At 47.1% G+C, this 24,363-nt stretch overlaps 4 protein-coding genes across 8 annotated transcripts; 1 reads left to right on the top strand and 3 right to left on the bottom strand.

Annotated features, from left to right (window-relative positions):
• Nucleotides 1-1,066: 1,066 nt before the first annotated feature.
• Nucleotides 1,067-1,888, bottom strand: LOC117187667 (focadhesin-like). The gene is made up of 2 exons (XM_033390312.1): nt 1,803-1,888; nt 1,067-1,740 (listed from the first exon to the last, which is right to left on the bottom strand). Exons 1-2 carry the CDS (start codon nt 1,823-1,825, stop codon nt 1,458-1,460), a joined length of 306 nt encoding a protein of 101 aa, XP_033246203.1. The 5' UTR covers nt 1,826-1,888; the 3' UTR covers nt 1,067-1,457.
• A 3,026-nt stretch (nt 1,889-4,914) lies between these two features.
• On the bottom strand, nt 4,915-11,450 carry LOC108159661 (focadhesin). Of its 4 annotated transcripts, none has more exons than XM_033390293.1 (8): nt 11,277-11,448; nt 10,718-11,000; nt 9,438-9,656; nt 8,359-9,379; nt 8,087-8,298; nt 6,952-8,024; nt 5,295-5,956; nt 4,915-5,234 (listed from the first exon to the last, which is right to left on the bottom strand). In XM_033390293.1, the coding sequence occupies exons 2-8, from the start codon at nt 10,987-10,989 to the stop codon at nt 5,085-5,087; spliced, it is 3,609 nt and encodes a 1,202-aa protein (XP_033246184.1). In that variant the 5' UTR covers nt 10,990-11,000; nt 11,277-11,448; the 3' UTR covers nt 4,915-5,084. The 4 variants fall into 4 exon arrangements, with proteins under 4 accessions (XP_033246184.1, XP_033246185.1, XP_033246187.1 ...); XM_033390294.1 differs by having other exon boundaries at nt 10,718-10,997; XM_033390296.1 differs by having other exon boundaries at nt 11,292-11,448.
• Nucleotides 11,451-16,066: 4,616 nt separating this feature from the next.
• LOC108160673 lies at nt 16,067-23,264 on the bottom strand. Of its 2 annotated transcripts, XM_033391607.1 has the most exons (7): nt 23,026-23,264; nt 22,753-22,821; nt 17,899-18,067; nt 17,545-17,822; nt 16,910-17,167; nt 16,310-16,435; nt 16,067-16,239 (listed from the first exon to the last, which is right to left on the bottom strand). In XM_033391607.1, exons 2-7 carry the CDS (start codon nt 22,819-22,821, stop codon nt 16,141-16,143), a joined length of 999 nt encoding a protein of 332 aa, XP_033247498.1. In that variant the 5' UTR covers nt 23,026-23,264; the 3' UTR covers nt 16,067-16,140. The 2 variants fall into 2 exon arrangements, with proteins under 2 accessions (XP_033247498.1, XP_017150308.1); XM_017294819.1 differs by lacking the exon at nt 16,910-17,167 and having other exon boundaries at nt 23,026-23,257.
• On the top strand, nt 19,048-20,214 carry LOC108160675. Its single transcript, XM_017294821.2, has 2 exons — nt 19,048-19,534; nt 19,613-20,214. The coding sequence occupies exons 1-2, from the start codon at nt 19,331-19,333 to the stop codon at nt 19,823-19,825; spliced, it is 417 nt and encodes a 138-aa protein (XP_017150310.1). The 5' UTR covers nt 19,048-19,330; the 3' UTR covers nt 19,826-20,214.
• Nucleotides 23,265-24,363: the final 1,099 nt, after the last annotated feature.

Here is a 24,363-nt window from a genome sequence, read left to right as displayed (position 1 = left end):
TTTTCTCGAATCTGCAATATTGTGGATGCAACAGATTTTCGTCCTTTGTGGGGGCGGAAGGGGGTGGGGCGAAATTCTGAGATATACGTTTTATAGTGAGATCTAACAGAAGTGCGGATACCAAATTTGGTTACTCTAGCCTTAATAGTCTCTGAGATTTGTGGATGCCCCAGATTTTCGTACATGAAACAGAGCGAGAAAGAATGAAATTGTTTTCTTGATTCTGGCTATAATAATTATACGATCTGGTTGAGATTTTACACTTTAGAACATATAGTCATCCTCTACGATTCTGCGTTTTTGGTTTTATCGTATCTTTAAAAATGTGGATGCCACAGATTTTCGTCCTTTGTGGGGGCGGAAGTGGGCGGGGCGAAGTTTTGAAATATTTTTGTAGCAGTGACATATCACAAAAGTCTGGATCCAAAACAACGTTGCTCTAGCTCTTATAGTCTTTGAGCACTAAGCGCTGAAGGGGACGGACAGACGGACGGACGGACAGACAGACAGGGCTCAATTGACTCGGTTATTGATGCTGATCAAGAATATATATACTTTATGGGGTCGGAAACGATTCCTTCTGGACGTTACACACATCCACTTTTACCAAAAATCTAATATCCTCCAATACTCATTTTGAGTATCGGGTATAAAAAGTGTAAACTCACCCTCGACAAAGTCGTTTATCTGTGACTCTTTGAAGCAATAGACAGCCACTTTCTCGGCAAAGTTCTTTATGATCTGAAGGCCCACGTTGCTGGCGATCTCCGGTAGCAGTGAGAACAGTAACAGCAGATCCTCCTCGAAGCAATCAGGCTCGAATTCTACCAGGAAGTTCTCTAGCAAACGCTTCGCTGTGCCTGAGCTCGACGCCTGATTCTTGGCTATCATGATGCAGTACTTCCTCGCATCGAAGGATAGGTGAAAGAAGCTCGTCAAGCAGCTCCAATCGAGCGGTGGTATCGGCTTGGGAAATTTATTGGACAGCGCCCTGAGGGCAAAGGTCACTGCATAGGGCTCTGACACGTAGTCTCCGAAGCGGGCCTGGCTCACCATGTAGTTGGTTACTGCACGGAGCGGGCTGGTCCCGAACAAACCCACTAGCTTGCGTGGCTCCGGCTTGCCCTCGGGCAGGCGTTAGACTCCGCTCCGAAAGCCGTTTATTTCGTTGCTTATGTGATGGGAAATCAGATCAGCTGCTGCATCTCCACATTCCGGGCGAATCTTCTGTAGTAGCTGCACCCACACCTCGCCGGGGACGGTCTCTTTCTGCAGATTCACCACCTCTCGGCCACTAAGTCCTCCCACTGCTCCACCGACAATCTCAAAACGAAACTGAGCCGGAATGTGCTGCAGGTTGAGCGTGCTTCCTGGCTCATAGCTCTTTAGGGCTGCCAGAGCATTGCGAACCTGTGCCGCATTTGTTCCCGGTCGACTGATGGCCTGCCACAGCTGCTCTAGGGCATCATCCGCAACTTTCTCGTACTCCAGTGTGGGTGTCTGCAGCAGCGGAACCAAGCCAAAGAAATGGTACAGAGACCTAAGGGTCTGTGGACGCTGTTCGCCGCGAAACTTGCTGCCCAGAGCGTCCAGGTGGAAGCAATATTGACAGTGTGGCTGTCACACAAGGCATAAAGAGCATCCAACGCCAGAGACGTAGCCAGATCCCCCGATTCATCGGTGCAGCTGTTTAACGTATTGCTAAGGTGAGGTAGCAGCTCCGATCCATGCAATGTTGGCCTGCAAAAGATGGGTATAAGATTAGAAAAAGGATACAAGATCGGTATAAATTTGTGGGCTACTTTTCCTGGCAGATTTCCCGCATGGCATGTGCTCGGGCTACTTGAAGCTCCCAGCGCTGAAGGGGACGGACAGACGGACAGACGGACGGACGGACAGACAGACAGGGCTCAATCGACTCGGTTATTGATGCTGATCAAGAATATATATACTTTATGGGGTCGGAAACGATTCCTTCTGGACGTTACACACATCCACTTTTACCAAAAATCTAATATCCTCCAATACTCATTTTGAGTATCGGGTATAAAAAGTGTAAACTCACCCTCGACAAAGTCGTTTATCTGTGACTCTTTGAAGCAATAGACAGCCACTTTCTCGGCAAAGTTCTTTATGATCTGAAGGCCCACGTTGCTGGCGATCTCCGGTAGCAGTGAGAACAGTAACAGCAGATCCTCCTCGAAGCAATTAGGCTCGAATTCTACCAGGAAGTTCTCTAGCAAACGCTTCGCTGTGCCTGAGCTCGACGCCTGATTCTTGGCTATCATGATGCAGTACTTCCTTGCATCGAAGGATAGGTGAAAGAAGCTCGTCAAGCAGCTCCAATCGAGCGGTGGTATCGGCTTGGGAAATTTATTGGACAGCGCCCTAAGGGGAAAGGTCCCTGCATAGGGCTCTGACACGTAGTCTCCGAAGCGGGCCTGGCTCACCATGTAGTTGGTTACTGCACGGAGCGGGAGGGTCCCGAACAAACCCACTAGCTTGCGTGGCTCCGGCTTGCCCTCGGGCAGGCGGTAGACTCCGCTCCGAAAGCCGTTTATTTCGTTGCTTATGTGATGGGAAATCAGATCAGCTGCTGCATCTCCACATTCCGGGCGAATCTTCTGTAGTAGCTGCACCCACACCTCGCCGGGGACGGTCTCTTCCAGCAGATCCACCACCTCTCGGCCACTAAGTCCTCCCACTGCTCCACCGACAATCTCAAAACGAAACTGAGCCGGAATGTGCCGCAGGTTGAGCGTGCTTCCTGGCTCATAGCTCTTTAGGGCTGCCAGAGCATTGCGAACCTGTGCCGCATCTGTTCCCGGTCGACTGATGGCCTGCCACAGCTGCTCTAGGGCATCATCCGCAACTTTCTCGTACTCCAGTGTGGGTGTCTGCAGCAGCGGAACCAAGCCAAAGAAATGGTACAGAGACCTAAGGGTCTGTGGACGCTGTTCGCCGCGAAACTTGCTGCCCAGAGCGTGCCAGGTGGAAGCAATATTGACAGTGTGGCTGTTACACAAGGCATAAAGAGCATCCAACGCCAGAGACGTAGCCAGATCCCCCGATTCATCGGTGCAGCTGTTTAACGTATTGCTAAGGTGAGGTAGCAGATCCGATCCATGCAATGTTGGCCTGCAAAAGATGGGTATAAGATTAGAAAAAGGATACAAGATCGGTATAAATTTGTGGGCTACTTTTCCTGGCAGATTTCCCGCATGGCATGTGCTCGGGCTACTTGAAGCTCCCAGCGCTTATCGCCCTCCGGCAGCGGTTGAGCCACTTGCTTCAGCAGCCACAGTCGTAGATACAGGTCCACACAGAAGGTACCTTTCTCGGTGGACAGATTTCGAATGGTGTTCAGAATCATGGGCACGTTGTCGTTCGCAAAACGGGACATGTTTCAGTGGAAGATTCAAGTGATGTTCATTTGAGAGCTCACCTTGGATACGGCAAAATGGGGCAGACCTCGAAGCAACTCCAGTTGCAGCTCAGGATTGTTCTCGTGGGCCAGCTTGAAGATGTAGGTCATGAGAAAGTCGTAGGTGATGCCCTCGTTTACCTTAATGGTCTGCAGAATCACCTCGTAGATCTTGAACCAGCAGTCAACGGGCGGTTGTCGGGACAGAAAGAGGGCGCGCAAGAAGAGATGGAGGCGCTGGCAGAAGACCGTGTTTGACTTGACATTTAGGGCGTCGACAAAGGCGAAAACATCCTGATTCTCGGAGGCATCGAACGACTCCACAAGATTGGCCAGATCAAATGCAATCGCAATGTCCGGATGATAGTTGCGCATGTGGGCCGGCTTCAGTTGCTTGGTGGATATCCGCTCGCCCTCATCCGACTGTTGGAGGTCGAGCACACGCTGCACTATCTGGTTAGCCAGAGCCAGCCCCTCGGCGTGTATGCATGCAGTCTGAGACATCCACTGAATGATGCCATCCAGACACATGTTCAGAATGTATTCATGGCCACAGCGCTCCTGCACGACCACGAAGACAATGATCCGCAGCAAGTCGGCCAAGTAGAAGGGGGACAAGACGTGCAGCACTTCCGCCAGCAGAACCAAGAGCACATGGTAGTGATTCCGCGTATGCTCCCGAGTCGCATGCAATACGCGAAGCAAGCACTGCAGACTGGGACGAGGATCAATGCCGTAGTTGGCCAGCTGTTTGATCAGGCAAGCCTGGTAGATGCACAGATCGATGGACTGGGCATGATCCGACTGCTGCAGGAAGTAATCGATGGCCTCGATCACCAGGATGCTGGTATATATTAATATACATGATTTGTGTGTCCTGCGGCATTAGGGAGAGAGCCCTTGGTGCTGTGCCGGTCCTTCCTTTGATGCCCGCCCAGGTTGACCATCGATTTTGAATAGCCCGAGCAGAAGGTGAAGCAAAAAAAGGATTGCTGCATGACTCACAACTCTTGTCCAGGATTTAGATTGGACAATGTTACTGTCCTCGAACTTACAATGACTGTTTAGCAAACAACACTGATTGAAGTTGAGTAAGCCATAAACATACATACCTTCGCCAGCTTGATATCGTCCATTGTTTACGTTTTGCTCGAGTCTCCCAGTATCCGTGGTATAATAGCTTCAAGGTTGCTTCACAGCCGATCGGGATTGCAGCACGTGACACGCACTGATAATACGTTTTAATTACACTTTTTTTAATTTATCTGCATTTTTTTTAATAAATATATTAAAAATATTGATATCAGTGTGGCCGCGGATTTATCGTTAAAATATACCGTCCAACCCTCAGAAATATACTAAAATATATCGTTTAATTTATAAAATATACCATTTATATACTGATGAATTCAACGTTGACTATCGATACTATCGACTATCGAGCTGTCGTGTGGTATTTTTGTGCGATAACCGCACTGGAAACATTTAAATTCAAATACTGTGCGCAAAAATGCATTTAATGTTCTTTAAACACATATAAATAACAAAGAATGCGTTTGCTATCAAAAGATGACTAACATTGACGGTATTCGGTGATCGTTAACCAGTAAGTGCACTTTAGGCGTGGGTTGGAGTGTTAAATGCGGTGTGTTCGTCGTGTTCATTTACGCAGGCCTACGTATTTGGTCCAGACACCTTTGTGGTCGAAGTATGGTTTGTTCCGGGAACAAATGATTGCCTCCTTGAATACGTCTGCATAGTCCGACGGCATGGAGCTGTGCTTATATAGATTAAATAGGAATTCATAGACCTGAAAGTCGATACAAAAATGATCAAGAAAGTGGCATATAGTTGAGTCTTCTTCACTCACCTTTGCTTCATGGTCCTTCCAGAATATGTGGTCGCACAGATACTGCAAGCTCTCGGGAAAGAGATTGAGTCGCTGCTTATCGTCTGTGGCCACCACATCGACACTGCCCAGCAGCACGGCACAGCCGGAGAGCACATCCACGGCCAGAACAAAGATGTCCAGCAGATAAAGTGCCCTGTTAACCTTCTCCTTGTTGGAGGCCTCGGCCAGCAGCATCTGGATCTCCAGGAATATTTCCATGATCCAGTTACAGGCATGTTCATCGCTTCCAAAGGCATACAGAGTGGCAGCCAAGTGGCGATAGAAGAAGGAGCGCTCCTCCGTGCGCTTCTCGTAGGCATCAATAATGGGCGTCAGCCATTTGAGTGGGTTGGGCAACTTCTCGTTATACAGCACCAGATAGCATCGGATGATGGTGGCCTTTTTTAGCTTGCCTATGGGCGTCTCCCACCAATTGGCGGGCGTGGTCAGCCCGTCGATGGCATTCGGATGCAAAACGGCCACCACCTCTGTGTAGCGCTCAAACAGCCTCGAGTCCAGATTCATCGAGTCCATGTAGCGCTCTACAATCAGTGTGAAAACATCCAACACTTCGGGTGGTAGGTCGCACTTTCCCGTGAAAATGTACTTGACGCTGTCCAAAAACTTTTCAAAAAGGCATCCTGCAAACAAGATGATACAAGGTCATCGCCTGGACAAAAAGCAAGCAAAAACGAGGGGGAACGTTGTGAGTTGCTGCGGACACCGCAACTCTACAGTTATACCCGATACTTAGTCAGTATGGCTCTCCTCCGGCAGACGCCGCTAATATTAAACGACACGACAAAGAGTGCGTGCGAGAGAGACAGAAAATCAGTCTGAGCGTGACGTCGGGCGCTGCGTAGCCAGTGCAAATTGATTTGTTCCTTTTGGGTATAAAAATGATCCGATCTGATCCAGATTCAGCAATCTGATAGATATGGTCATTATCTATGATTCTGCGTTTTTAGTTTTCTCGAATCTGCAATATTGTGGATGCAACAGATTTTCGTCCTTTGTGGGGGCGGAACGGGGTGGGGCGAAATTCTGAGATATACGTTTTATAGTGAGATCTAACAGAAGTGCGGATACCAAATTTGGTTACTCTAGCCTTAATAGTCTCTGAGATTTGTGGATGCCCCAGATTTTCGTACATGAAACAGAGCGAGAAAGAATGAAATTGTTTTCTTGATTCTGGCTATAATAATTATACGATCTGGTTGAGATTTTACACTCTAGAACATATAGTCATCCTCTACGATTCTGCGTTTTTGGTTTTATCGTATCTTTAAAAATGTGGATGCCACAGATTTTCGTCCTTTGTGGGGGCGGAAGTGGGCGGGGCGAAGTTTTGAAATATTTTTGTAGCAGTGACATATCACAAAAGTCTGGATCCAAAACAACGTTGCTCTAGCTCTTATAGTCTTTGAGCACTAAGCGCTGAAGGGAACGGACAGACGGACGGACGGACAGACAGACAGGGCTCAATCGACTCGGTTATTGATGCTGATCAAGAATATATATACTTTATGGGGTCGGAAACGATTCCTTCTGGACGTTACACACATCCACTTTTACCAAAAATCGAATATACTCCAATACTCATTTTGAGTATCGGGTATAAAAAGTGTAAACTCACCCTCGACAAAGTCGTTTATCTGTGACTCTTTGAAGCAATAGACAGCCACTTTCTCGGCAAAGTTCTTTATGATCTGAAGGCCCACGTTGCTGGCGATCTCCGGTAGCAGTGAGAACAGTAACAGCAGATCCTCCTCGAAGCAATTAGGCTCGAATTCTACCAGGAAGTTCTCTAGCAAACGCTTCGCTGTGCCTGAGCTCGACGCCTGATTCTTGGCTATCATGATGCAGTACTTCCTCGCATCGAAGGATAGGTGAAAGAAGCTCGTCAAGCAGCTCCAATCGAGCGGTGGTATCGGCTTGGGAAATTTATTGGACAGCGCCCTGAGGGCAAAGGTCACTGCATAGGGCTCTGACACGTAGTCTCCGAAGCGGGCCTGGCTCACCATGTAGTTGGTTACTGCACGGAGCGGGCTGGTCCCGAACAAACCCACTAGCTTGCGTGGCTCCGGCTTGCCCTCGGGCAGGCGGTAGACTCCGCTCCGAAAGCCGTTTATTTCGTTGCTTATGTGATGGGAAATCAGATCAGCTGCTGCATCTCCACATTCCGGGCGAATCTTCTGTAGTAGCTGCACCCACACCTCGCCGGGGACGGTCTCTTCCTGCAGATCCACCACCTCTCGGCCACTAAGTCCTCCCACTGCTCCACCGACAATCTCAAAACGAAACTGAGCCGGAATGTGCCGAAGGTTGAGCGTGCTTCCTGGCTCATAGCTCTTTAGGGCTGCCAGAGCATTGCGAACCTGTGCCGCATCTGTTCCCGGTCGACTGATGGCCTGCCACAGCTGCTCTAGGGCATCATCCGCAACTTTCTCGTACTCCAGTGTGGGTGTCTGCAGCAGCGGAACCAAGCCAAAGAAATGGTACAGAGACCTAAGGGTCTGTGGACGCTGTTCGCCGCGAAACTTGCTGCCCAGAGCGTGCCAGGTGGAAGCAATATTGACAGTGTGGCTGTCACACAAGGCATAAAGAGCATCCAACGCCAGAGACGTAGCCAGATCCCCCGATTCATCGGTGCAGCTGTTTAACGTATTACTAAGGTGAGGTAGCAGCTCCGATCCATGCAATGTTGGCCTGCAAAAGATGGGTATAAGATTAGAAAAAGGATACAAGATCGGTATAAATTTGTGGGCTACTTTTCCTGGCAGATTTCCCGCATGGCATGTGCTCGGGCTACTTGAAGCTCCCAGCGCTTATCGCCCTCCGGCAGCGGTTGAGCCACTTGCTTCAGCAGGAAGGGATAGGTGCGCGACTCCACGCGCCACAGTCGTAGATACAGGTCCACACAGAAGGTACCATTCTCGGTGGACAGATTTCGAATGGTGTTCAGAATCATGGGCACGTTGTCCTTCGCAAAACGGGACATGTTTCAGTGGAAGATTCAAGTGATGTTCATTTGAGAGCTCACCTTGGATACGGCAAAATGGGGCAGACCTCGAAGCAACTCCAGTTGCAGCTCAGGATTGTTCTCGTGGGCCAGCTTGAAGATGTAGGTCATGAGGAAGTCGTAGGCGATGCCCTCGTTTACCTTAATGGTCTGCAGAATCACCTCGTAGATCTTGAACCAGCAGTCAACGGGCGGTTGTCGGGACAGAAAGAGGGCGCGCAAGAAGAGATGGAGGCGCTGGCAGAAGACCGTGTTTGACTTGACATTTAGGGCGTCGACAAAGGCGAAAACATCCTGATTCTCGGAGGCATCGAACGACTCCACAAGATTGGCCAGATCAAATGCAATCGCAATGTCCGGATGATAGTTGCGCATGTGGGCCGGCTTCAGTTGCTTGGTGGATATCCGCTCGCCCTCATCCGACTGTTGGAGGTCGAGCACACGCTGCACTATCTGGTTAGCCAGAGCCAGCCCCTCGGCGTGTATGAATGCAGTCTGAGACATCCACTGAATGATGCCATCCAGACACATGTTCAGAATGTATTCATGGCCACAGCGCTCCTGCACGACCACGAAGGCAATGATCCGCAGCAAGTCGGCCAAGTAGAAGGGGGACAAGACGTGCAGCACTTCCGCCAGCAGAACCAAGAGCACATGGTAGTGATTCCGCGTATGCTCCCGAGTCGCATGCAATACGCGAAGCAAGCACTGCAGACTGGGACGAGGATCAATGCCGTAGTTGGCCAGCTGTTTGATCAGGCAAGCCTGGTAGATGCACAGATCGATGGACTGGGCATGATCCGACTGCTGCAGGAAGTAATCGATGGCCTCGATCACCAGGATGCTGGTGGATAGACAGGTGCTGGCATTGTTGAACTTGCTCCACGACAACAGCTCCTGCATCAGGGCTCTGGCCTCTGGCTGGCTCTTACTCAGGCCGAGCAGGCAAGTCCAGATCGGCTTGACATCGTGCAGCGTCTGTGGAGTGCACAGCACATAGAGGAACACGGGACGCAAATACTCAATGCTATGATTGCGTATGCTGAGGACATAGTTTATATATCAATCAATGGTTGACTTTGTTAATCATTGAGGCCAACCTCTTGTCATGGTGCTGGCAGATGCCGATGATCTTGTTGCTCACATCATTCATGTTGACGCTGGAGTGCTGCAGCAGAGATATCAGTGGATGCTGTTGCGTCTTCAGGCCATACGAGCACTGATAAGTCTCCTGCTCCTTCAGCAGCGATGTCTTCCGCTTCAGATTGAGCAGCTGAAGGCCCACTATGCTCTCTGTGATGATGGCAAAGTGCATCGGACTGAAATGGAAGATAGTCACGATGGAGGTCAGAGAATCCAAATGGGTGGGTGTAATAACAGTTTACAGGGCTTTGATAATCATGATGTGCAAGCTAACATTAAGGGGGAACGAACAGCTTTAACTGGCGTTTAGCTCAACTTCCGTTGCAGCACAGAGACGGCTAACGACTTGCACAAATGCAAGGAAGGAGCGCCACGCGGGTAAATCGCTTTGCGTTTGACGGGGGTAATTACAATTCACGCGTTGGCCAGCGGCGATTGCCACCGGATGACGTCGTCTGGCCACTCGGGCCCTGCCCTGCCCTGCAGGCCAATTAATATGCAATCCTTTTTGCCTACACTTGCCGCTTATCAAGGCTAATTCCTGCATTACATGACCGTTTGACGTCCTTCAGAGTGGATAGGGCAACGCAAACATTTCAAGTTCAATGCCAGACTTTTTCCTCGCTTTGCATATATCAAACAAACATTTGTGAGTGAAGCAAGGCCAGCAGGATGTGGCATGTGGGCGTTGTGGACAGAGTCCAAGGAACATGTGCGTGTAGGGAAACGGCTAATAGATTTTATGGCACCCCGGGCATAATCCCAGATCTAGGTTGGGGACTGGAAGATTGAGCACCGCGGATTGCGGTCAGCGGAAATCAAGTCAATGTCAAACAGCTTGGATTTCCTAGTCCTAGTCCTTTCATTCTCTCATTTATCACATGACGTGCGAAGTGCCAGGGCAATTAATTTGTAGCGCGCGGCACGGCACGCGGCAAGCGGAAATGCGAGGGATTGCGTGCCGATTGGAAGAACAATGTTAAGAGCAGTCCCAATCTGAACATTGGCAACCGCTAAATGGTCGGTTAATTGAGTGCTCCGGGCCAATTGCAGTCTGTTGTACTCCTCTCTGCTCGCAGTCAGTAATTTATGCACCTTTGCGAGCAATTTCGCAATTGGATTCGCTGCGTTCCATTTAGCTTGGCTGCTGCTGCCACTGCACTCCGGAAGTACAGAGGCGCGCCCCTACGTACGTGTGTAATGTGGGTCGGGTCGTCGGTTTGGTGCATGTCCTTACCCTGCATTGCCCAGCATGGAGAGGAGTGTGTTCTGTACACTGTTGGCATCCAGCACACCCTCGTCGACCAGGCGCACCAGGGTCTGACAGCTCATCAGACTGAGCTGCATGTGCTCGTGCTTGCATTGTGTCTTGAGAAAGTCAATTTCCTTGATTTGATGTTCGGCCACCTGCTTCTCCCGGCTCTCGACGATTTTGTTGTAGACCTTCTCCAGGCAGGCGGCCAGCTTGACCACCGAGCTGTTGGGTTTTATGCTGCTGAACTCCTCCATGGCTGCAACTGCTGAAATGGCAACAACAATTCACTCAGTTAACCTGCTAAAACTTTCAATGCCCACACACAACACCAGCGACAAAAACGCGATTTATGATTTGTTTGGGCCCCGTGGCACACAAGGCAGTTTGAAAACGTTGCGGGGCGCGTGTCCTTTCTGCTACTCGGCCGCCATTCGAATGCCGAAGCTTTTTGAACATTGCCGGGTTTCCATTCTGCAATATCGCGCGTGCTCCACCCACCGCACCAACACACTCACGACAACCCCTCTACTGCTTTCCGTACCTTTCCCCGGGCTACCTCATATCATGCCAAAGCGTGAACGTTTAAGCTGCCAGTTTGTTCTCACGTCGTTTAAAATAGCGAAATACGTGCAGAGAAGGAAAATAAATGGAAAATGAGAAAACGGGGAGAATCAAATTTGAGAAAAGCCGGCTATGGAATGGAACAGCTGTTCGGCCACAAATCCAATTGAGATGGCAGTGCTTCGATAAATCACAGAATAATTATTATCGGAATTATCGGAATAAAAATCGATGCAAAGTATTAATGCCGATAACATTTTTACAATTTTCAAATATACCGAAAATACGGTCTCATTAAAAAAATCCGTAAATATAATGACGAATATTATACGTATTCCTCGTTTTTGAAATTCCGTCGAATATTTCTAGCTAAATAGAACCCTCAGCGCTGCCCACATAATTTTATCCCATTAATTTATCAATTTTTTACTTGACTGGTTTATTTTGAATACTTGCTTTTATTGGATTTTGTCTAAAAAAAGGTTTTAGGCGTTTAAGTGAGTATGGAATGTAGGGACATTTTTGAGCTGAAAAGGGACATTGTGGCGAGGAAAATCCCTCAACGAAGAGAGGATATCCCACCACAAAATGAGAGCAAATGCCCCCAAACTTGACCGCCAAAGAGAAATTGTTTGAAATATACGGCACCAATTAAGCAATGAGTGTACTTAAATAACTTCCAACGAAACCTTTAAGAAGAAAAATAATCTGAAAGTCAAGAATTTTAAAAACGGTAACCTTTCGTCTAATGGACTTGTCCGGGCGCAGACCCTACGATTTATGCTTGACACCAACTTGACCCTATGATTCATTTACATCGTCTTCTTCTCCTGCTTCTGGTGCTCCTTTCCCTGGTTCTTCTTCACTGCTTTTTCAGTTAATTGACTTTTTGCATTTTTGCAACGCGCCTCGTCGTAAAATGTAATTAATTATGATTCTGCCGGTGCAGCTATAAAAATGTAACCAAGCAGAATGAAAGTCGGCCAACGAGGTTTAAAAATGGAAGCCAGAGCTAAAAGGCGAAAAGGTACGGCTACCGTCAGCCCGTCCGGATCCAGACCCAAACGAAAACTCTGCAAAAGTATAAAAAGCATCACGGCCGAGTTTAAACTGCAATCATTTATGGAAGCGAATCCTCAAAGTGGAGAAGACAAAGGTTAAGCCAAAGACAGGCCAACATAATGTCCGTTTCCGGACCCGGACCCGGACTCTGTATTTTCGGTTGTGCCTCGCAACTCTTCGCCACCCCATATTCCCTCCACCACCACCTCCACCTCCGAATCCGCCATTCAACTTTGTCTGAGGATTTATCATTTTATTACCACAAGGCAGTGCCGGGCAGAACACGGAACCGAGAGAACAACAAAGCAGAGCCTGGGTAAACGGAAACATTTTTGTTTGATTCCATGACTTTTACACATTTCCCAGACCAACTTCCTCCCCATAGCAGGGCATGGGATGCCATGTGGTGCGGGGGAGGCGAGTGGTTGTGAACCACCAAACTGTTGCCGGGGTACTGCAATTTGATCGCATCGGTTGCCTTGATGTTAATTTTTTCGTTCAAATTTTAAGTTTGAATTTTTCAGGCTTAAAGGGATTTCGCGGTTCCTGTCTTGTGGTTCTTCGCTTGATAATCTCATCTGTTGCTGAATCTGTCTCGTGTCACCGTTCTGGTTGCCAGGTTGGGCCACAAGTCCCAGGGCATCTGCTGTTTGCTTTTTCGATATAATAATCCAATGAACATCAGCTTATTATGAGCATAAAAAAGAACACAGAAAATTGTCAAGATCAAACACGACTCTTCAGGATTGATATCTGAGCATTGTTCGCCTTATGAGAGGGTTCGAGGGGAAAAAGTGGCAAATAATTTAGTAAGTTACATCCTTGTCTTAACTTTTCGCTTCACTGAGATTGCTGTATTTTTGAGGTATTTTGTATCACATTCAATTATTATGTTGCGTTGTTTATTTATCTTAGCTTAAAGGTTTCGACGGTGGTTTTACCATGGAGAAGGTTTTCAAACCGTTGTTGTGCTTTTGGTGTGCCCTCATCTTGGGCATTTCCCATAATCTATATGAATTTTTCTTACCTCAGGGTGTTCAAAGATTGCAGAAAAGTGGCATACATTTTATACTCACACATAGCACCACCACACATTGACGCCTGTTTTTATGAACTGTTGATGTCGACATTCGTGCCGTGGTTCTGGTTCTGGTGGTTAGCACGGAACGACGAGCACGTGGCACACAATTTGCATGCGTTTCGGCATGGCAGGTGCTCTGCTCAACTCTGGTTTTCCTCCCCGCTTCCATACTCTTCCACCAGCTTCCACCCGCTGGCCACAATCACATTGCTTCAATTAAATGGAGTCGACTCATTAATAATGCAGACATCGTATAGTCGGATGCTGGAAACAAAACATACATGCGTACATATACTTATTTTCTGTACAACAATTTCCATACTCAACTACAAGGAAAGTTGAATGAAAAGCGACAGCAGCCAGGCACAAGTGGAAAACGGAAAGTTTTTTCCCAGTTCTGGAATATATGAATATTTATATTCTATACGTTTGCACTCGATCTCCAGAAACTCAACAACTGAATATTTATAGATGTCACAGTCCGACTGACTGACTGACAGTCAGTTACTTACCGAGTTTCAGTCCTAAGTACATACGAATATAGCGCATACGCAACGTTGTCTGGGAAGCATTAATTTAAGATGAAGATTCTGCTTTTGATTCAGATATTTGAGAAACAGAGCGGGTGGGAGCAGTGCTCTTAAAATCATTGTCAAAATTATTCCAATAGTATGAAATTACCACAAATTTTCCTATGCCTACCTTGGGGCGCACTCAAGCACCTTGTGGCCATACATTAGGTCTCGGCCTCCTGCGGCCCACATAAATTGTGGCCAAGACCTTTTCAATTTCCAAACATAAGTTCTTCTTTTGTACTGAAACTCTAAATTAGAAAAATGTTTAAATATATACGAGTCGGACATGGGGTGGCAATGCGGTGGGGTGAGCACACACATAGTTTGTGTGGGTAAACATAATTTGTGCGGCACGTGCGTAAAATTTAATGAGGCAACCGCGACGACGCGACCGACAAATCGGGCTCGCGTTTCGTTGCCTTTTGACCCCTGGCCCCTGGCTCCTGGCAACCTGCGGAAAGAGAGCAACAAAAAAATAACATAAAATGGGATGTTGACTCTGGCTGCCAAGTGGTGTGGCAGGGTCTGTGGTACTCTCAACTATATGTATATATGTATGCACATATCTACCGGGTTTTCTTACTTCTAAAAGAAATTTAATTTAAGTTATGGCGTGGGTTGGGAAAATATTTCATAATAAGACTGGGAATGAGTCGGTGGAATCTGCTTGAGCTTTGAATCGTTAAATAAGGTTTCACTCTAAAGACGGATGGATATATGGAGAGCAAATGTGGGCTCTGGAAACTGGCAGTAGAGGTTTCAGGTATGGATATGAGGATTATGTTTTTCTCTATTGCTTTATACACCGTTTTCATTCATTTATTTTTCGCTTAAGGGCTTTCATAGAGTACTGACCAAATGGCGATAAATTCCAGGCGGGCCACTAATTAAGAAATTCAAATATCATCAGCCGCTAACACTAACCGCCACAGGATATGCGTTGGGACCTAAGCAAACTGACCCTTATGGCCCCTATAATGGAACCCCCCCTTCAAACCATCCCCCACCACCACACCACTCTCGCTGTGGGAAATGCGTGACTTTGTGAGGGGCTAACGGCGTAAAAGCCCTTCGAGTATTTAAGCATATTTACACAATGCATGTTGCTGCTGCTGTTGTTGTTGTTGTTGTTGTGGGTCATGCATTTGTTTACGTGTGAATACCCCTCGACCCCGTCGTCACGAACCATCCAAATTTGGGACGCTCGAGCGAGTGCCTGCGGTTGCAGAGTGTGAAATATTCTGCTCTCACAAAAGCGGTTGCTGAGTGTGTGTGAGTGTGTGCCATATCTTGTCTGAGGTCTGGATCTTGATGGTACCCCACGCACACTCACACACACACGCACTCTCACACACACCCATTCACACTATCTCCTAAATAAACAAGTCCAATGCCTTGGCATTTTCCCGGAACCAGCTTGAATTTCTACCGAATTTCCTAACGATATGTTTGCAGTAGTTGCTCCTCGTCCGTATATGTATGCCTCGGATGCCATTTCAATTCATTTCCCCACATTGCTGCTGGCCCCGTTGTGGCATTTGATTTAACGGCAAGGGACCCTTTTAAATTAACAGCAGCAACAGCAACAGCAGCAACAAGAGCAGCAAAAAGTAGGCGAAACACTTGCCGGGTTTCGACTTGAAAAGAGTTGAATTAAGGAGGAGGAACCGGTAGAGTAAACACTTGAAAGGAAGCCTTTGAATGGCCTGACCGGGGACCAATAATGCAATAATTGAAGTCTAAGCCGGAAGTTTTTAAGTTTGTTTTCCTCTCCGTAAACGCCAATGGTTGCCAAGGGATAGGCAGTCTCGTGTCAGTTTAATTTCCAGACCAAAAAAGGCCCTTCAGTCTCTCGATGATAATACGCAACACGAGGCTGCTAATAGGCCCCAGTCTCGAGTGAATTCTCCTCAAAAATTATTCTGAATGGAAATTCGATCGGACGTGTCTCAACTTGATGATTGGCGGTGGTTCCCTTCCCCAGAGCTCGCCGCCGTCCCCGGGGGCAACACAAACACCCAGTGGCGGGAAACAGCCAGCAGATTGGCTTGGTTACCTGTTTAAACGCTTTATTGACACCGGATCTAACTGTATATAAAGAGAGGCTTATGGATACTAAGGTGGGATTAGCCCTGAACGGGCGCCACCCCTGCGTTGGGTTGCGCACCGCCGCCAACCAGGTTGCCCAGAGATTGCTGCAAGGAGCGCAGGATGCCAATGGGAATCTGCAATGCCATAAGATAAGACGCCAGAAGGTAAAGATCAAATAAATCTGTGTAGAGTCGTTGCACTCACGTCGAGGGCCAAACCAACGGGTGAGGATTGGGGTGCCAGGAAGCGATTCTCCACTGTCTGCGGCCTCTGGACGGTCTTCGAGTACTTGTGGGTCTGCACGGTCTTCACATCGGTCTTCACTGGTGACTGTGGGAGGGGCGGAGAGGATATTCAGGTTAGTGTAAGGCAATAAAGGAACTGAATGCCGGAAGCCACTGCCGCCACCAAAAAGCAAACAAAAAGTCACATGCATCAAACGAAACTTAAGGCAAGGCAAAAATACTAGGTACGAGTATATATGAATATGTTTTGGATTTGGAAATATGTAATTTCAACAAGTCGATGGCCGCATGTCCGGCAGCCTGACCTGACCACGCCCACATTGTCCGCAAATGTTTTCAAATAAAATTACAGCAGGGAAATGTAATTCCGCCCTAAAGCGAAAGTTTATCCACCGAAAAGCCAAAAATTGCTGTTCTCCTTCGCTCTCCATATTCGTGGCTGTGTGTGTATTTGTGTGTGTGTGTATCTGTGTGCTTGTGCCGGTTTGTATCTGTATGTACGTGTCTGTATGCTTGCCACACCGCATCGTATTTGGTTGGTTGTTGTTGCCACAGTTACCTTCTCCTGTTCCGCCTCTGGTTTCCGCTCGTGCACTTCCTGGGTGTCGCCTGCAGGAGAAGCGCTTTGTTGCAGCTGCTGCTGCTGCATCACGTATACGGTGCGTTGCCGCTGACGTGGGCGCTTGACGCGGTGGCGCGGCCGTTTCACAATTATCACCGATGTGGCAGGCCCAGTCGGAGGCGGATTGTGTGTGGCGGGCACGATGGGCCCTGCGGCTCCCACAACATGATTCTCAATGATTTCGCTGCGGTCCGACTAACACATCAGCGGAGAGAGGAGTGCATAAATTGATGAGTTCTGGTTTGTCGACGCACTGTCGATGCGCTATTCATCAATCTATCTAACACTCATACGCACTAAAAGCACTCACATTCACGCAAATCCATGCTAGGCAATCTCTCTGGGAAAGTCCCATAAATAGTTTTACAATTGATCAAGTTCAGTTCCGCTTAAAGTAGGAGCTTAATCCTCTTTACGGGTACTTTTCGACACTTATGCCAGCAAATTCCAGGAAAACTTCCCCGAATACTTGTCCAAAACTTTACACACGAGTATTTCCTAAGCGATTTTCCCTTGCTATTCGAAACTTGCTGGAATTTTTACAGTCTTCTTGTATAAATATGCATACTCACGTCTTGCCTGATCAACGAATACTTCTTTGGCGGCTTAATCCTCTGGACATTATTGCTGACGGTGGGAAGAGCCGGAGGCGCATCTGGGCCAGAAGTGGGCGAGACGGCCACTGGCGCCTGTTGGACCGTGTGCTGTTTGGAGGAGATGACCGTCTTGCCGGGACTGTGTGCCTCAGCGCCAATATAGCCGTGTTCGCCAGCGCTGCCTCCCAGCAGGGCACTGGCGCCCACTGAAGGATTAGCCTGGGCAGCGGCATATCCAAAGCCATCAGTGCGTCCTGCAGACAGAGAGAGAAGCAGGATAAAAGTGTAACTAAAATTAAATCAATCTAGAGAAGTGTAGATATTTCGTACCGTCAAGGTTACCGCCTAGACCAGCGGCGGCTCGTGAGCCCCAGGGGGTGCCGGCCGAGGCGCTGAGGCCGCCGTGGGCAGAGTTGCCAGTGAGGAGGCCGCCCAGTCCAGCATCGGCGTGGTAGCCGGCAAAGTTAACGCCCACCTTGCCATCGCGCAGCGTAATCAGCTGCAAGGAGGGAGGTTCAGATGTGAGAGATGTGAGGCTATAGCGAAAAGTTCTCTACTCGTTGCGTATACGTAATTTGATTGAAAGTTTCCTGACTTCCCAGAACTCGCCCACGAAAGGTCGGGAGCCGGTCAGGATTCTGGCTTAAAGCTTGGGCTTGCCGAAACTTTCCATAAGATGTTTTGTCGGGTTTTCAGTATAGTAATAGTTACAAGTTTTGTCAAAACTTTTGCTGGTGCAAACAACACAAAACCCTTTGTGTCCGTTTAAGTAAGTTTCTATAATTATTCATCTTTTTCCGCCATTTACGGCCGTGAGCCTTTCGCAACTCTGCTGTGGTACGAGTATCTAAAGTCGGCTAAGGTCGGCCGAGATGCCATGAGACCGCAATTCGACGTCTGTTCAGAAATGTGGACAAATATTTGCACAGTTTGCCGATGAGAAGCCATCGGAAAGATCTCCCGGTAAGCAGGCAGAATAATTTCTATTCGCTGATAAAAGATATCGGAGTAGGTGCGATAGATAAAATCGTTGGAGAGCTTCAGTCTAACAATGGGTGCGTGGAGAGTATTTTGTGCTAGTTATCAATAATTATGACAGGTTCCAACACAGTTAACAAACGCAAGCAAACACCACCGAGAATGGTTCTATTCCCAGTGGCATAATGATCTCTGAATGCTCTTTCATGTTTAAAAGTTGAAGTAAATTTTGAAAATTTGATTTTCAATTTGTTATAGTAAAGAGAAATGCAGCTTTAAGGGTATTAATGGTACTCTTTTGCCTTTCTCTTTCTTTTGCAAGCCATAGTGCAGTCATGAATACTGCCTTCTTTGGGAATTCTTTGACCCTGACCACCTCCCAAACCAAGTCCAAGAACTCCACCCAAAGTGAGATATCATATAATTACACGACAAGAACGAGATAGAGAGTCACAGAGAGAGAGAGAGAGAGAGAGGGAGAGAGAGAGAGCGAGAGAGTAAGAGTGTGGGAGGCCAGAACACCTGCCACTGATAACAGCTTTTCCATGGAGAGAGACACAGCGACAATATTTTATTTGGCCACCTGAAGGCTGCTCATTTGAGTTTCATACGTCTGTGGGACGAGCACGAGAAGAAGGTGGAACCAGGGAAAGTGAAAAGTGGAAAGTGAGTGCCCTGCTACACAAAAGAAAGAGGAGAAAGAAAAGCATTGGCAGAGGTAGAACCACAGCCAGAACGTGGCCTCAGAGTACTCGCAGAGTGGGCGAGGCGGACACATGTTGTCATGTTGACAAATGCTAGGGAATGGGAATTGAAGAGCAGTCAACTGTTGCTGCTGTTGCTGTTGCTTCTGGGGGGGCAAGTGGCACTCGGTGGTGGCGCCTCAGTCACCTGGGGACATGTCAACAAATATGCCAGCCTGCTGTACACGGAAGACGTGTACCTAACGCCAGAGACCCCAGGCAGAGATGTGGTCTACGGCTCGCAGGTGAGATAAACAAATACATATATTATACACGAATTTATATAAATTTCTTAATCTCCACTGGAATCGCCACCCATACAGAATGCCTCTGATAGCTACATAATTACGGCTCTGCATGTGGAGGACCTCAGCAGCAGCCCCCCAAATGCCAACGGGGCTGATGGGGCCGAGGCTCTGGTAACAGAGGGTGGCATTGGCGAACAGTTTGTGGTCCTGCACTGCCAACGGGGCCAACTAGTGCTCGGGGAGGAATCGGCACATCTACAAGTGTCCGTCTATGGGCTGGACCTGTGAGGTGTATCTGTGGGATCGTATCTTTTTGAGTGCGTGTGTGGGAGAGCGTGTAAAAGCTGTAAATATTAATTACTATAGAGGCGACACTTGGATTGGCACTTACATTGTCAAGTGTAATAGTCACTTACATATGCATAGTATATACATATATATAGTATGTATGCATGTGTAGAAAAGTAACACTCTACTCTTATCTTCAGGCACAACCGATAGGCTATTTAAGTTTGCTTTTGCTCTTTAAGTCTCCTCTCAATTCGAGAGGACTTTCAACTCATTCGACATCAATTAAACTTTGTTTTTGCTAATAAAATACTTCCGCTTTGACAACATATATGTACATATAGTATGTATGTTTGAATCTTAATAAAGAAAGAACGCAATTTAATGATTCACTTCAGCTTTTAGCTACGCAAAGTGCAATTTGTGCAGGTGCTCGACATGGCCATAAGCCTAAGGGGGTCTTAGGCTTATGGATGTCTCTGTGTGTGGAATAATGAGATGCAAATGTAGGATAGACAGAGCCCACAGATAAAACTATTTATATATTACACGTGCTCAAAATGCTCCCCATATGGAAAAGTATACCTAATTTCCACTCCTCTCTCTCTCTCCTCCATGAGAAGGTTATGTGAATAGTTTTCAGATGGTTTTAGGTCTGGGAAATGTAAACGCTTTTGCAAAATAAATTAATGCCCTGGTCTCTGTTATTTGCAGTGGGAAAACAACTAAAATGAATTAGAAAACATTTTATTACTTCATATTTTTCTCTCTTTGTTAATCTTCTTTTCCCATTCAGACAAATTTGCAAATGACTATAAAACATAAAAATATACATGCGAGTATAAATGAAATAAAATGAAACAAATTTACGAGTATACATATGTACATACAAGCAAACAAACAAACAGAACTTTGTTGATTCTGTCAGGTTTAGGTCAATATTTGTCTGAAATGTTGTTACCATGCCCTCGAGTGATACTTGAGTTTATGTATTCATTTATGATATTATTCAAAAAGCAGGCATTCCATTGGCAAAGGACACGGTACTGCCGTTCCCCTGACAAGAAAGCCATAATTGTGGCTAGTAAATTGAGGATAATGAAGAGTCGCTAATTAAAGATTTTGGCTAGAAGTTGGCCAGATTTAAAGGATAGGCTGTGCCCCCCAGAGGGGCCAGCAAACAAAAGATATACATACATTCAGAAGGAGTGAGTGAGCACTTAGTCCCAGCCCAAAAAAATTGCTAACAATTTCTTGGCGCAGAGTGCAAAGGGATTGAATGACCGGCAATTTGCATAAATTCCAAGGAATCGCTGCTGGAATTGTGCCACACCACCAACGGTGAGGGAAACCCTTCTCATGGCATTTTACGTTCATTCCTAATTTTAATTCCCACAACCCGCACAGAAAGGATTTTTTTTGGTGGGCGTTTTCAAATGCAAATTTCATGCATGCGTTGATTAAAATCTTAATTCTATTAGCCTCAGGCAGCACAACAGAAAATAGAAATAAACTTTCCGGACAGGAAAATTGTCAGGAAAAAATCCCTCAGAAAAGGTTTGTAAACAGAAAACGGGAAATAGGCAAACCAAAGCAAAGAACTTCAAGGCCAATGTGTGTGCAAAGATTTCTTCGGTCTGTTGAGTACACCTTAAAGTTGTCCACTGCTCAGACAGCTGAGGCAGCTTAAGCCGGCTTGAGGGAACGGATTAGTACTCGTATGTCATATCTAAGTCCTCCTAAAGAGGGGAAACCATAAGCTTAGAGTGTAGATGTGTGGTCTTCTCTTCAGACTACACATCTACACTTTTCCATTGAAAAAAAAAATGCTATGTAAAGTGGCAAAGAGAACTTTGTTTTGGGGAGAATGCACTCCCCCTCTCCACCATCACCATCAATCCCATGAGCGACCTTCAACTGTCGAACGACTTGTGTGCAATGCGGCGTATGCTTAATATTTGTGGAGAAATGCAATTAAATGGATATTAGTCAGCCCAGGCAGTCAAAGTTCAAGGTAACCAGCGGCAGCAGTTATTAAAATGATGTATAATAGTTGGTAGCGGCTCAAGTACCCAAGATTAATGATAAGCGAACGGGTCGGGCCAATGAGCCAGCGGAGTAGTTGAGTGTGTTAATAATTGCCATCCAGGGGGCAGGCATTTGCCTGCCTTGGGCTGGCAATTAAACGCGAAGCGTGTGTAGAAACTGCACACTAAAAATTCTTCAATGCCGGACATTGCACAACCATTTTGGGGCCACTCGGGTCGGTAGCTGGCCAACCATGCACTTTGCCTAAATTGCGGAATTTTCGAATGTTCGACCAATGTACAGCAATTAACCAGCAGTCGGATGGCTTTATCCCCCCTCTGGCCGCACTTTCGCCAGCTAAATCATTTGGTTAAATGCCGCAGACCGCAAATAAAATCAACGCCGATGCCAATGCCATTGCCACTGATTCCCAGTCAGTGGCAAAGTGATTCTAATGCGAATTTCGATAATGTTCTCCGCCGATACCCGTTTGCGGGGCAAAGTTCTCGATTTCGGTCCACACAGAGAACGCCTGCATATATATAGCGAGTCGATTTTCTGGATAGCTTGCGAAATGCCTCATCATCAATTGATCTATTAATCAAGTTAATGAATTCAGTGGCACTTGATCACTTGATTCACTAATGGATGCCTCTGAATGAGTCATTGCCTTGTTTTTATGGATTTAGATTCTTGAATTGAGCTGCCGCATAAACTGAAGCCACATCTAAATGGAAGCCACAGCATGGAGTTGCAAATAAATACACGAATGCGCTCTAATTAAAATATTCTCCAAACGCAGAATCTGGTGGAGATAGAGCATGGCCGCAGCTTGAACACAAGCCGACGCTGCAGCGGAAATAATGGTTTTGGTTTTGGGAGGTGGGCGAAAAACTTACCTGTGCGTGCACCAAGATGGCCGATTGCAGCAGACAAAGCACTCCGATAAAGGCGAACATTTTGCGCATCTAGAAAACAATCAAAAACGAAATAAATTCTAGCTGCTAGGCTCTTTTGTATGCGCAACGCGTTGGCAGAATTCTTCCTCGAACCGAGGTTTTCGGGGAGCGGCCATCTGGCGGAGCATAATTACGAGGCTTTCACATTTGATTTAAAATTCTGCTGTCTCGACCTGCCCGATCTCAATTAATTAACGCCACTGGCTGTTATACCTGTTGTTGGGTTTCTTTTCACTGGCGAATCCGAGCGGATTGGTGGTACGTTGTTGTCGCGGCGCGTTGTCGCCTCGCACTGAGCTTGAGTCGTCGGCCTGGGCCTGGCTTAAACTTGAATTCTGCGAAGTGGATTGGAATCGAAGCGAGCGTCTACTGTCTACCGTCTGGTGTCTACTGCCCGCTGACCGATGTCTGTTGTCTGTTGTAATGCCTCGCAAACTGGAATTGTGGCGCAATTAAATATGCAAGCGTCTATTTATATAGCAGCATCAAGCTGTTCTGTTTTCTGCCTTTCTTCCAGCTCCATATATGCGTTATCTCTTAAGCCTGGACACTGAACAGTAACGATGATGCAAGCTTATCTCAAATCTCTATATGGTCGGCAAAGAACTGGCTTCGATCTATTAGCACCTCTCTGGCACAGAGTCTAACAATTGGGTGATAACTTGCCAACAGCCAAAACAAAAAACTAACAGACGAAACACTGTCAGTGGATAAGATGAACTTCTGGTCTGGTCAGCTGTTGCATATGCCTGAAGAGCGATGCTCTAAGCTCTCTTTATAATAGCCAATCAATCGATTGGTGTTCAATGACTCACAACGAAGCCACAAATGGGCATGTTCTCTGGGCAACATTGCGTATACGCTGCTGCACTAAAGCACATCAGTTGGTGCAAATCATGGCAAACCGGTTGGAGGAATCGACTCGAGTCTGCAGTTTTGTTTTTTTTGCTTTCGCTTTTTGGGGCCTCGTCCCTCTTCATTTGCCTCAAAGCTTTCGGCTATCGATGCACGCGGCATGTGGCAACTGATTGCTCACAGCTGCCATTGGCTGCAGTTGGGCATAGCGAGTAATTCTGGTGCCCGATGTTTAACGATGCTACGTATGCGGCAGGTACGTATACAACTTCCCTTTTCATTCGCTCTGCGGTGGGGATTGCATTGAAGCGTTGAATGCGGTGTGGTGGAAAGAGCAAACAAAAGAAGTCTGTCGGAAAGTTTGCTAATTTCTATCGAGCCGAACGACAGATACGAGCCCATTGGCATATCCATTTCTCTTTCGGTTTTTGGGGCTCCAGCAGACCTCCCCTCCGCCATCGCCGCATGCTCCCAGTGCGGCACCAGCGGTGGGCATTCTTCTTTTGTTCAAACCATTTGATCATTAGGTATTCAAATGCCGGCCAGTGCCACCATCTGTGTTAATGTGTTTCTGCCTTCTGCCTTCTGCCAGTGCCAAAGTCTCGGATGTCTGGCCGAAATCCGCTGTGCACGTGCTTGATAATTTAGAATGCGATGGCCAAAAACCAAATGCCACCAAAAAGGGTCCAACAAGAA

The sequence above is a fragment of the Drosophila miranda genome, chromosome 3 (genome assembly GCF_003369915.1).
Source record: "Drosophila miranda strain MSH22 chromosome 3, D.miranda_PacBio2.1, whole genome shotgun sequence".
Taxonomy (NCBI): Eukaryota; Metazoa; Arthropoda; class Insecta; order Diptera; family Drosophilidae; genus Drosophila; species Drosophila miranda.
The sequence above is the reverse complement of the archived record's forward strand: the minus strand, read 5'-3'. Positions and strand labels throughout refer to the sequence as shown.

What these genes read in the sequence shown, in the direction of transcription:
- LOC117187667 (XM_033390312.1), bottom strand. Translation starts at nt 1,825, where the DNA reads ATGCGGGAAATCTGCCAGGAAAA. An exon ending in CGGGAAATCTGCCAGGAAAA is followed by an intron (nt 1,741 to 1,802) that starts GTAGCCCACAAA and finishes CATCTTTTGCAG; the next exon opens with GCCAACATTGCATGGATCGG.
- LOC108159661 (XM_033390293.1), bottom strand. Translation starts at nt 10,989, where the DNA reads ATGGAGGAGTTCAGCAGCATAAAACCCAACAGCTCGGTGGTCAAGCTG. An exon ending in TGCCAGCACCATGACAAGAG is followed by an intron (nt 9,380 to 9,437) that starts GTTGGCCTCAAT and finishes CTATGTCCTCAG; the next exon opens with CATACGCAATCATAGCATTG. An exon ending in GATAAACGACTTTGTCGAGG is followed by an intron (nt 5,957 to 6,951) that starts GTGAGTTTACAC and finishes TCTTGTTTGCAG; the next exon opens with GATGCCTTTTTGAAAAGTTT.
- LOC108160675 (XM_017294821.2), top strand. Translation starts at nt 19,331, where the DNA reads ATGTTGACAAATGCTAGGGAATGGGAATTGAAGAGCAGTCAACTGTTG. An exon ending in ATGTGGTCTACGGCTCGCAG is followed by an intron (nt 19,535 to 19,612) that starts GTGAGATAAACA and finishes CCACCCATACAG; the next exon opens with AATGCCTCTGATAGCTACAT.
- LOC108160673 (XM_033391607.1), bottom strand. Translation starts at nt 22,821, where the DNA reads ATGCGCAAAATGTTCGCCTTTATCGGAGTGCTTTGTCTGCTGCAATCG. An exon ending in ATTCGTTGATCAGGCAAGAC is followed by an intron (nt 17,168 to 17,544) that starts GTGAGTATGCAT and finishes CTGATGTGTTAG; the next exon opens with TCGGACCGCAGCGAAATCAT. An exon ending in CAGAGGCGGAACAGGAGAAG is followed by an intron (nt 16,436 to 16,909) that starts GTAACTGTGGCA and finishes CCCCTCCCACAG; the next exon opens with TCACCAGTGAAGACCGATGT.